Here is a 12,420-nt window from a genome sequence, read left to right as displayed (position 1 = left end):
TTTAACAATTTTAGGAGATCTAATTATTATCATTGTTTGCACATTGACAGCCACTTCCATCGGGCAGTCATTCTGTTCTAGTTTGTCCTTTTACATTTTGTTGAGAGCCTTCAGACCTCGTATTTGCATAATCCACCAAGCAAGTGCTAACTTCGGCTTAAAAAAAACACATCACAAAATTTTCATTGTAGCTCCATTGTGTTTTCTTTTGAGTAATGTTAGACAACTTGTTGTGCCTTTCTGCCCTCTGTTAGACTCGATTTTTTCCATTTTTTTTCTGCCCTTATGCCCTCTTTTAGACTCGTTTTATTTGTGCCTTTGTGCCCTCTGTTAGACTCAGTTTTTGTGCCTTTGTGCCCTCTGTTAGACTCGGTTTTTGTGCCTTTGTGCCCTCTGTTAGACTTGTTTTTTGTGCCTTTCTTCCCCCTGTTAGACTCGTTTTTTGTGCCCTTCTGCTAGACTCGTTTTTCCCTTGTTCTTCTGCCCTTCTGCCCTATGTTAGACTCGTTGTTTGTGCTTTTCTGCCCTCTGCATCACCACATCATCACTCAGCGCTACCCCAGCATCACTCAGCACCACCTCAGCACCACTCAGCACCACCACATTATCACTCAGAACCACCACATTATCACTCAGCACCACCCAATTATCACTCAGAACCACCACATTATCACTCAGCACCACCACAGCACCACTCAGCACCACCACATTATCACTCAGCACCACCACATTATCCCCCAGCACCACTACAGCACCACTCAGCACCACTACAGCACCACTCAGCACCACCACATTATCACTCAGCACCACCACATTATCAATCAGCACCACCACAGCACCACTCAGCACCACCACATTATCACTCAGCACCACCACATTATCACCCAGCACCACTACAGCACCACTCAGCACCACTACAGCACCACTCAGCACCACCACAACATCACTCAGCAGCACCACTCAGCACCACCACAGCACCACCACATTATCACTCTGCACCACCACATTATCGCTCAGCACCACCACATTATCACTCAGCACTACCACAGCACCATTCTGCACCACCACAGCATCATTCAGCACCACCACAGCACCACCACATTATCACTCAGCACCACCACAGCACCACTCAGCACCACCACAGCACCACCACAGCACCGTCACAGCACCACTCAGCACCACCACAGCACCACTCAGCACCACCACGGATCACCACAGCACCACTCAGCATCACCACAGCACCACTCAGCACCACCACACCACTCAGCAGCACCACCACAGCACCACCACAGCACCACCACAGCACCACCACAGCACCACTCAGCACCACCACAGCATCACTCAGCACCACCACAGCACCACTCAGCGCCACCACAGCACCACTCAGCACCACCACAGCACCACTCAGCACTACCACAGCATCACTCAGCACCACCACAGCATCACCACAGCACCCCCACAGCATCACCACAGCACCACTCAGCACCACCACAGCATCACTCAGCACCACCACAGCACCACTCAGCACCACTACAGCACCACTCAGCACCACCACAGCACCACTCAGCACCACCACAGCATCACTCAGCACCACCACAGCACCACCACAGCACCACTCCGCACCACCACCACAGCACCACCACAGCACCACTCATCACCACCACAGCACCACTCAGCACCACCACAGCCCCACACAGCACCACTCAGTGCAACCACAGCATCACTCAGCGCAACCACAGCATCACTCATCGCAACCACTTAGGTCGAGCCTGTCAATGCGTGTGCACATTGAGTTTGCGAGAGACATTGGGGCTTAATGAGAGCTTAACCATCGGCTATTTGATGCTGTGCCCGTGAAAAGCAAGCTCAATGCGCAAGAACATTGACCTAAAAAGCGCTTGCACATGAAAGCCAGGCATCTGTTGCTTCCCCAGCGTGGTGCCGCCAGCAGCTTCACTTGAAAGGGATCCGCTCTTCCCCCTGCTACATCAAAGGCTTTCATTTTGCACTTTTCGCGGCTGCCAGGCTGTGTTGCATTTCTCCTTTCTCAGCTACCGCTGGTCGCTGCAGTTGCGCCTAATCAGTTTATCGCAAAACAAGGATAGCATGACTTTCACCGAAGCACTGACACTTCGAGGCCGTTGTTTGAATACAGCATGTTAGACTGTTCTAAATTACTAGTTTTAAACTTCTTTCCCTTATTTATTTCGTATGTGTGATGTTTACATGGGCGAGTAAGACGGGGACTTGAATTTGTGAGGATTGTTGACTTTATCTGCCACTCCTTTCTGCTTCTTATCCAGCGGTCAGTGCTGGACGGGGCTAGCAGCGCTTCCCAGCCCTTTAAATACAGGCAGCTGCACGCGGACCCACGTTAAAACAAGAGTAAGGACGCATGTCTTTTGTGCTAACTAAATAAATGCTTCACTCCTACCCCGCCCCCTGGTGCTAAGCAATCTTTAGGTTTCGCACATGTTTTTCTCTCTGGCTAGGATGCGACTAATTTTAGCAAATGTTCTCATACTTTCATCATGGCAGCAAATAGGGATACATTTCTTTGCTTCGCCTTTACTTAACTTTCCCTGGCTGCACGCATTTGTTCACGGGGAATAGCTTTCAGAATCTGCTTCTGTTGTCTTTCTTCGCACCTCATTATCAATGTAGGAATGAGAGAGCAGACGCGGAGAATGGCAGCTTTAAAACTTTCATCGCTTCATCATTTCTACGATAAGGCTGCCATAACCAAGATTGTGCATCACAGCACTGAGGTCACAGGGATTGTTTCTGCCCGCAAAAATGTCGGTGGTAACAAAGTTAGGGAAATGTGAAAATGCATACAATAATGGAGTTACCACAAACGTACCTGTAACCAAAAAATCTGGAGGCGATGCAGAGTACTAACTTTATTAACCCTCTAGCTTGTGCATGCTAGTCTCACAAACCCCTTACTGCATTCATTAGGTTACTTTATTGTTGCCTTTTTGCCAGCTGCTACCATTCGGTTATGTGCTATTACTTTTCCAAATATTACAGGAGTTTGTCGCTATGAAGCTTCTGCCAATGGGACCAGTAACATCTAGAAAACATGCTGAAAAAGTTGCAAATCTATTAGCATTCGTGGTTGCACTCGTGAGACCTTGTTCACAGTACTTTGTCTCTCGTTTTTTGTGACTTTCTTCCCCCTGTTAGACTCGTTTTTTGTGCCCTTCTGCTAGACTCGTTTTCCCTTGTTTTTCTGCCCTTCTGCCCTCTGTTAGACTCGTTTTTTGTGCCTTTCTGCCCTCTGCATCACCACATCATCACTCAGCGCTACCCCAGCATCACTCAGCACCACCCCAGCCCCACTCAGCACCACCACATTATCACTCAGAACCACCACATTATCACTAAGCACCACCACAGCACCACTCAGCACCACCACATTATCACTCAGCACAACCACATTATCACCCAGCACCACTACAGCACCACTCAGCACCACCACCACAGCACCACTCAGCACCACCACAACATCACTCAGCAGCACCACTCAGCACCACCACAGCACCACTCAGCACCACCACATAATCACTCTGCACCACCACATAATCACTCTGCACCACCACATTATCACTCAGCACCACCAGATTATCACTCAGCACCAACACAGCACCACTCTGCACCACCACAGCATCATTCAGCACCACCACAGCACCACCACATTATCCAATTCCAATTCCAAAAATTCTTTATTTCGGCCACATAGGCCATAAAAGATGCAGTAAAATACAGTACATATATAACACAATATTTACATATAAAAAAAAATCTACTAGATCTGCATGGGGTGAGGAATACATGGTACCAGTTCAGGGGGACATTTTCTTCCTTATTATCCATACTGCCATTAAGAATTTTGAGACAGCAAAGACAATATGGCCCAGGGTGTTGGTTTTCATAACCCTGTATGCCTGTAAGTACTCCCTAAAACCCAGGTTTCGGCACAGGGGTGCTATCCAGCGCTTCCTGGGACTCTGGTAGGCAGGGCAAGCAAACATTATGTGTAATTCATCTTCGTCCTGGGTTTTGCAACAGGGGCAAAGTTTGTCACCCCCTGTGGACCATTTGTGGGTGAATACTTTGGTGGGAAGTGTACCAAACCTCCATTGCAGGAACAGTTTCCTCGCCAAAAGAGGAAAAATAAAATCCATAAAAGGTTCGAAAAGATAAGAATTTTTGGATACCATAAAACGTCCCGTCAAGGTGCCGCTGTTATGAGCATTATCCATATCCGCCAGATTTTTGTTTTTATAGAGCTGGGTGAGAGTTTTACGCGTAATCCTTTGACAGCCCTGAGCTGGATCATCCCATAGGTCTGGCAAGTTCAAACTGTGCAACTCCGTCTTAATAAAAGCCAGCCAGGGAATTTTGTTGCTACCATTCAGCCTCAATACATGAACAAGGTCCTGTCTGTAATGGTGCAGTTCCTCGGTAGTCCATATCCGGTGCCAAAACTTCACGGGTTTCGACAGGAGGTCTTCGGCAATGGAGTGTAAACCCAAGTCTAATCGTAGGGGGAGGAGTGGCGTGCCTTGCGGGAGGGCAAGTAACCGTCTTAAAAAATTATTTTCCACCGCTGCCAGTGCCTTCCCTGCCTTGTGACCCCACAACTCGCTGCCATACATGGCTGCAGCCTTCGCTTGGGATCTATATGTTTCCAGGGCCGGGCTTACAGGCTTAAAGGTGGACTTATTTGTCACCTTCAAAAGTGCGCCCGATAGCTGGGATAGTTTCAGCCTTGACCTCGCTATCTGACAGTCCCAAGCCAAGTTTTCTTGCAATGTTACCCCCAGATATATAAAGGTCGAAACCCTCTCAAGACTAACTTCCCCAAGTTTTGGATTGGGTCTGGTCTTGGTAGGAGGATTAAAGATCATGAACTTAGTTTTTTCAGTGTTCACCTCCAGCCCATGTTGTTGACAAAAAAGGCCAAAACCATTCACAATCCTCTGGATTCCCATGGGGGATTTGGAAAGCAGGAGGGTATCGTCAGCAAACATAATTGCCGGGACCCTCCTGCCTGCCAAAAGCGGGGCATCATTGTCCTTAACAGTGTCAAGATGTTGAATGACACTGTTAATGAAAAGACAGAACAGGGTCGGCGCCAAGACACAGCCCTGTCTGACTCCTCGGCGGACCGGAAATTTGCCCGAAAGCTTACCATCCCTCCCACACCTCACTTGTGCATAGTTGTTCTCATGCAACCTAATGATAATACTAAGGAGGTGGGGGGGTACTCCTAGCTTCTGCAGAACCTCCCATAGTTTCCCTCTAGGTACTAGGTCAAAGGCTGACCTCAGATCCACGAAGACCATGTACAGTCTTCCTCCCTCTAGAGTTACGGTCTTCCAATATAGAAGGAGAAGGCGGAAGATCTGGTCCATGGTCGACGTGTTCTTTCTGAAGCCAGCCTGGAGGGGGCTCATGATGTCGTTGTCCTCCACCCAGTCCAGGAGGTGATTAAGGATAAGGCGAGCAAAAAGCTTTTGGGGTACATCTATTAGGCTAATGGGCCTGTAATTCGCGGGGAGCAGAGTAGACCCCTTCTTATGGATCGGAACAATCTCTGCCCCCAGCCACGACCCGGGGATTGACATACCTCCTAGAATGGCATTGAAAAGAATGAGAAGGTATGGGCCCCAGATGTCCAAGTGATGCCTAAACAGATCCCCAGGTAGCCTATCCAGACCTGGCGCCTTCCCCAATGATAAATGCTTCAGGGCTGCCTCCACTTCCCCCAGGGATAGTTCCAAGTCGTGGTCCTGTGCGCCGCAGGGCACTAAGAGGGCTATATCAGGGCAGGAGTTGGTATCTTGGTAAAGCGCCCCAAAGTGGGCCTCCCAAACCTCGGGGGCAATGTTGGGTTCCACTGCTTTTTTAAGTTCCCCTGTCCCATTATTAACAAGGGCCCAAAATTTACGGGAGTCCCTAACTTTTAGGGCATCATGAAGGTCTTGCCAGTGATTCCAGTCCCACTCGGTCCTAGCAGTCGCCATCACTGCTTTGTAGTGTTTCCTAAGGTCACGTACCTTGGCCTTATTAGACCCCTCTTTTATTGCAGCAATTAGTTCAGACTTTGCTGCCCTGCAGGAGGAGGTATACCAGGTGGGTACATGGGTCTTGTTCTTTCGGTTTGGCACCACCGGGTGAAATACCTCAGCCAGATCGCTGACAAGATCCTGGTGGATGGCACCCAGTTTCACATTGTATTCTGGGGTTCTTGGTGCATTTAGAAGTACATCCACCTCCATAAGCCTTGGGAGTGCCAACTCGTATAGCCTACTGATTGCCTCTTCTGAGCTCACAAGCTTACCCCACTTAACCCGACGTCTGTTAGTTGTAAGGACCAGTTCCCCTGTGTCTCCCCCCAGATTTTCTACCACTATACCCGCTAAATGCATGGGCCACTGGATGTTTAAACAGAGGGCATTGTGGTCACTATCTGACCTACTTATTACCCTAAAGTCGAGGACTTTGGGCCAGAGTGTAATATCTAACATGATATAATCTATCCTCGACTCATGGCCCCTCCTATTAAAAGTACACACTGAGGGGGTATCGGACGAGGTACGCCCATTACAAGCCCTCAGAGCGTAGTTCAGGGTAAGGGACATAAGCTGTATTGCAAGGGGGGACCAGACTTTGGGATGAGGGGAAGACGAAGGTGGAACCCCCCAGTAGTCATCCTCAGCCGTAAGGGCACCCTCCAGTAAGCCCTCGAGAGGTTCAAAGTGGCAGTTGAAGTCTCCTCCAAGCACCACCTTGAGATCTCCCGGGAGTTGCCCCAGGAAGGAGGACAAGTCGTTTAGGGTTGGTGATTCATTTGGCGCGGCAACAGGTCGCGAGTAGACATTCACAATAGCCCAAGATGGTTTACCAGGCCATGTGAGCCGAACGCACTGGATGTCCTGCGAGAACGTGCGCACCTGTTCCGCCTGGCACCCAGTGTGACTCGCAATCCAAATTGCCAAGCCACCTGACGGCCTCCCCCTTCCACCCCATTTGGCAGGGATTTCAAATACTTCAAACCCTCTCCTAGCTTGGGTATCCCTCGCCCATGTTTCCTGGAGAAGGAGAATATCGCTACTACCCACCAGATGGTCCCACTCCGGTGTGCCTTCCTTGTTTGCAATCCCTGCCACATTCCATGAGACAATTCTCAGGCCCTGGTCTATTGGTGGGGGGCCTTGGCCTACAATGGGTGGTGCCGCACAGCCTGTGGGTGGATGGATTCCTGGCAAGACAGTAATGCACTCCGCGATGGCAGGTGGACCAGCCAACTCCGCCACCCCGTGTTGCAGAATATGTTCAGTCCCGCTGTTGGGTGGGGGCCCCTGTTTGCCCAGACTGTCACCCGTAGTAAGTGATCGATCTTTAACATTATCCTGCGGACCATTTTCAAATACAGGGGCTACACTCACTCCCACCCGGCTTCGCACCTCATCTATAACATTATCCTGCGGACCATGCTCAATTACGGGGACTGTACTCTCTCCCACCCGACTTTGCGCCTCATCCGCCATCTTCCCAGGGCTGCAGGATGTCACCTTGGTTTGTAGTCAGTCGACCTGATCTAGGCAGGAAAATCTATTATGATGTATGAAATTTACCTGGGCCGGTGGTAAGTAATGCCTTGGTCTGTAACATGAGCCGTCTACCGCGAAGCCCACTCTAGTCCACCCCTTCCCACCCCCTACCTCTATATTGCTGACATTTGGGTAGAAGTGTGAGAGGGGGACTAGTTCAATCTTAGACTTATCAGGCCTTACAAGCCAGTTGCAGATGTAGTTGGCAACGTGGGGGCTTTTAAAACTTATAATAATACAATCCCCTACCCTGTTCTTTGGGGTAAGACCAATCCAAGGGATCCTCCTGACCATCAGGACCTCGCCTTTCAGGCTAGGAGGCAGCGGCCTATTAATACTAAGCCAGCTTATCACCTTGTTGCGTAAGGAGTCTTGGGGCTCCCTCATATCACCAGTTAGCTCAGGTACTCCCACCATGATTGCCGTATATGGGACTGCTTCTGGGGGCAGGTTAACCACCCTGCGCCTATCAGAAGGGGGCGTGGTACCATCAGTAGGACCATTGGTAGAGTTCACCACTCCCCCTGTTTGTGGTGCAGGAAGTTGCTTAGATCTCCTTGGGGCCGGGACAGGGGGCCTAGGTGCTGCGGGTGGCAGAGGGTGCGTCTGGGGAACAGGCGCACCGTCCGTACTCAGCAGTATCATGTTGGCGCCCTGAGACGGTGCAGGGAGCAACGGTATAATCCCTGGTGGTGCCCGGGGGGCCAAAGGGGCATTTGACACATTTATGGCTGACCCAGGACTTTTCCTTAAGTGACTATTTTCCATGGCCTTCAGTCTAGTCTCTATGGCGTCCAATTTAGCTGAGATGGGATTTAGCAAATCCCTCAAGATATCTGAGAGTGAATTAATCAATGTGTCAGTGCTATTGGAAGTTGCCCCACCAAAAACAAAAGGGCCCGAGTGCAAAAGTGGGACAGCAATAGTTGGAGAACCCATATGATTCGACCTGGACCCAGACAAATTAAGATCGGGGGAGGCGGAAATGTCTGTACTGTCAACCTGATTTAGCTCAATTATATCGATTTTAGCCCTCTTCGCCTTCTTTGCTTTCCTGGACCTTTTCCTTTTTGGGGGCTGTTCCACGCCACTGCCTGCCGGGTCTGGAAGCAGGTCAGCCTGGCCGGCATCTTGCAAGTCTATTCCCCTAATTTCCGGAATTGTAGGATGGTCAGAGATCCCAGATAGCCGGGAGGAGTTCCTATCCCTCTGCGTCAAGGGAGTTCTTAACTGCTGGAGGACAGACTCAATCGTCTGATCAATACTATCCATTAGTGACAAATGAGTGGCATCCAGTGGGATCGGCGTGCTAGCATCTGTAGAAACAATGTCCCCCTGTTCCAGGAACACACTTTCCGGTCCCATCTCGAGGTGCGCCTCTGTGATTGACGAGCATTTGCTAGCTTGGTTACTCGCCTTTGGGAAGAATTTTTCCAGGGTACTCAGACCTGGTTGGGCGGACTTACTTCGTGAAGTTCTGGTCGCCATTAAGGAGTGTGATGTCAGGCGTTACGGGACCGGGGACGTCAGAGGGATGGCCCGGTCCGGTCTCTGCCGGCCTCTAACGGCCTAGAACGGCCCGCTCTTTGCCCGGTCTTCGCCCCGGTGACCACCCCGCGCGCGTCCCGCGATGCGCGTGAGCAGGTTCACCTAAGTATGGCAAGGGGGCGTGGCACTGGGAGGGGGCGCGGCGCGGCGGGAAGAGGAACCAGCTGGCGATGTCAGGTGGAATGCTGGTCCTCGCAGTCCCGCTCGCCTGCGCCTCTCACCTCCACTGCTGCCGGACTGCACACAGGACGTTCCCCACACAGGTGTTGGCTCCCAACCACTCCAGTGGCGAGCAGGGCGGCAAAACGGACTTCTCAGCTCAAGCGGCACCCGCGAAGCGGGGGCCGCGAGGAGTAAAGTACTTTTCCCAGCAAGGGGGCGCGGCACTGGGAGGGGGCGCGGCGCGGCGGGAAGAGGAACCAGCTGGCGATGTCAGGTGGAATGCTGGTCCTCGCAGTCCCGCTCGCCTGCGCCTCTCACCTCCACTGCTGCCGGACTGCACACAGGACGTTCCCCACACAGGTGTTGGCTCCCAACCACTCCAGTGGCGAGCAGGGCGGCAAAACGGACTTCTCAGCTCAAGCGGCACCCGCGAAGCGGGGGCCGCGAGGAGTAAAGTACTTTTCCCAGCAAGGGGGCGCGGCACTGGGAGGGGGCGCGGCGCGGCGGGAAGAGGAACCAGCTGGCGATGTCAGGTGGAATGCTGGTCCTCGCAGTCCCGCTCGCCTGCGCCTCTCACCTCCACTGCTGCCGGACTGCACACAGGACGTTCCCCACACAGGTGTTGGCTCCCAACCACTCCAGTGGCGAGCAGGGCGGCAAAACGGACTTCTCAGCTCAAGCGGCACCCGCGAAGCGGGGGCCGCGAGGAGTAAAGTACTTTTCCCAGCAAGGGGGCGCGGCACTGGGAGGGGGCGCGGCGCGGCGGGAAGAGGAACCAGCTGGCGATGTCAGGTGGAATGCTGGTCCTCGCAGTCCCGCTCGCCTGCGCCTCTCACCTCCACTGCTGCCGGACTGCACACAGGACGTTCCCCACACAGGTGTTGGCTCCCAACCACTCCAGTGGCGAGCAGGGCGGCAAAACGGACTTCTCAGCTCAAGCGGCACCCCACCGCATTATCCCTCAGCACCACCACAGCATCACTCAGCACCACCACAGCACCACTCAGCACCACCACAGAATCACTCAGCACCACCACAGCATCACTCAGCACCACCATAGCACCACCACAGCACCACCACAGCACCACTCAGCACCACCACAGCACCACTCAGCACCACCACAGCACCACTCAGCACCACCATGGCATCACCACAGCACCACCACAGCACCACTACAGCACCACCACAGCACCACACAGCACCACTCAGCACCACCACAGCAACACTCAGCACCACCACAGCACCACTCAGCACCACCACAGCATCACTCAGCACCACCTCAGCACCACCACAGCACCACTCAGCACCACCACAGCACGACCACAGCACCACTCAGCACCACCACAGCACCACACAGCACCACTCAGCGCAACCACAGCATCACTCAGCGCAACCACAGCATCACTCAGCGCAACCACAGCATCACTCAGTGCAACCACAGCATCACTCAGCACTACCACAGCATCACTGATTCAAATATGTTCTCTCAATGTTTCAAGCTTTATTACAAATGTCACAAAAAGATGTTAATATTTCACTTCTGTTCTTGTATTTTCGTCACAATAAAATACACTGAACATAATCTTCACAAAAGTTATTTACAAAAGTTTAAGCTATTGCCATTATAAATTATAATCACTTTTATTTAAGTATTAATTATTTTAAAAAATTAAAAGCCATTGTTATTTGTAATATCAATACATCTAAGTCACGTAAATACAAAACATGTTGCATTACAAATGCTATAGGTGTCACATTTGTGAAAGCTATAACTTTTGGCATTGTAAATGACAAAGCTATTAATTTAGCTATTTTCAAAAACAAAACATAAATAAAAAATTGTAATTTACAAGACCAATAGCTCAAAATGTCCTAATGCGAGACCTATTGCATTGCAAATGCTTGTTGCAGTGATGGAGTCACTTTGTTCCCCCCCCCCCCCCCCCCCCATCAGCACCCTACCTTGCCTGCCCACCACCTCTCCCTTCCTGCCACCACACCCCTTCCCCTCCCAGCAAAGAACTTAGAACCAGTCGGGAGCTAAGCTGGGGTAATAAGGAGCGCTGGAGGGTGGAGAAATGTGTGCTCTGAGGCAAGTCCCTGCCTCGATGCGTCCAGCCAAGGCCTGGCCTGTGAGAAGGGCCCCCAGCAGCAGCGAGGGGGCACATTTCTCTCTGCCCAGGGCGCTGGTGGAGCAAGGGCCAGCCCGGGCCCCACAAACGGACTCTTTTGTGTATGGCTCCGCGGTCCTGCGGCCTGAGACGTGTCACTGAGATGGAACGGGTCAAGGAGCGACTGCGGCTTGGGCTGGAGGGGTTCAGAACCGTGAACAGCAGGAGGGGCGAGTGGAGAGGTGGCAAAGGCCTGTTCTGGGCAGTGAGGCGGGCAGGAGGCGCGCAGGGGCGCAGCGTGGAGGTGCCAGGAGGGCGCACTTACGGCTGTGGCGGAGATGTCCCACAGGCATGGAAGAGGCCCAGGACGAGGCACAGGCGGGGCAGCGAGGGCTTCCACATGGCGAGGGCGGCACAGGAGGGTCCTCTGCAGAGATCTGGCCACGGGTCGGCTCCAGGCCCCTATATAAGGCGCCCGGTGTCCGGCACCCACGCAGGCAAAGTCCAGCGACAGGAGCCTGGACCTGTCCATTCTGGGGATTACAGGGGTCGAGGCCTCGCTTCAACCCATGATCTGTCCAAGACAAACATTGGATAAACTGATAAATAAACCCAACCGCTGAAAAAAGTCCCCGCCGCAATATCTGTGTGAGCTTCACACAACATAAATGCACAACGCATGGACACACAATGACCCATAGATGTATTCTATGCACTATTCCGTTTATTTCTCCTTGCTCTTTAAATCTTTCTATAAGCCACGTTTTTCTGTTGCTTCTTTTTTTTTCTTGCTAACACCCCTTTGCTTCTTTCTAATGTTGTTTCTTTCGTTCTTTATTTCGTAGCCTCGTCCTCTTTGTGTTTTCTTCTGTTTTCATTCTTTTAGGGTTTCTTTTTTCACTGCCAATGTTTACTTGTTTTCTGATTTTATTCTGCCACCACTTCCTCTCTTCTTGCCAAGGCCGCTTTTCACT

The 12,420-nt window shown here is 51.6% G+C and overlaps 1 protein-coding gene across 1 annotated transcript in view; it reads right to left on the bottom strand.

The window, feature by feature from the left end:
• Nucleotides 1-11,926, bottom strand: part of LOC147706549 (alpha-2-macroglobulin-like) — a 163,197-nt gene extending 151,271 nt beyond the window's left edge. Inside the window, exon 1 of the mRNA XM_086933016.1 lies at nt 11,772-11,926. Within this exon, the coding sequence (XP_086789142.1) occupies nt 11,772-11,848 (77 nt within the window). The 5' untranslated portion in view covers nt 11,849-11,926. The remainder of the gene's footprint in view (nt 1-11,771) is intronic.
• Between the last annotated feature and the right edge of the window lie 494 nt (nt 11,927-12,420).

Source organism: Lissotriton vulgaris, chromosome 7, assembly GCF_964263255.1.
Source record: "Lissotriton vulgaris chromosome 7, aLisVul1.2, whole genome shotgun sequence".
NCBI classification, from domain to species: domain Eukaryota; kingdom Metazoa; phylum Chordata; class Amphibia; order Caudata; family Salamandridae; genus Lissotriton; species Lissotriton vulgaris.
The sequence above is the reverse complement of the archived record's forward strand: the minus strand, read 5'-3'. Positions and strand labels throughout refer to the sequence as shown.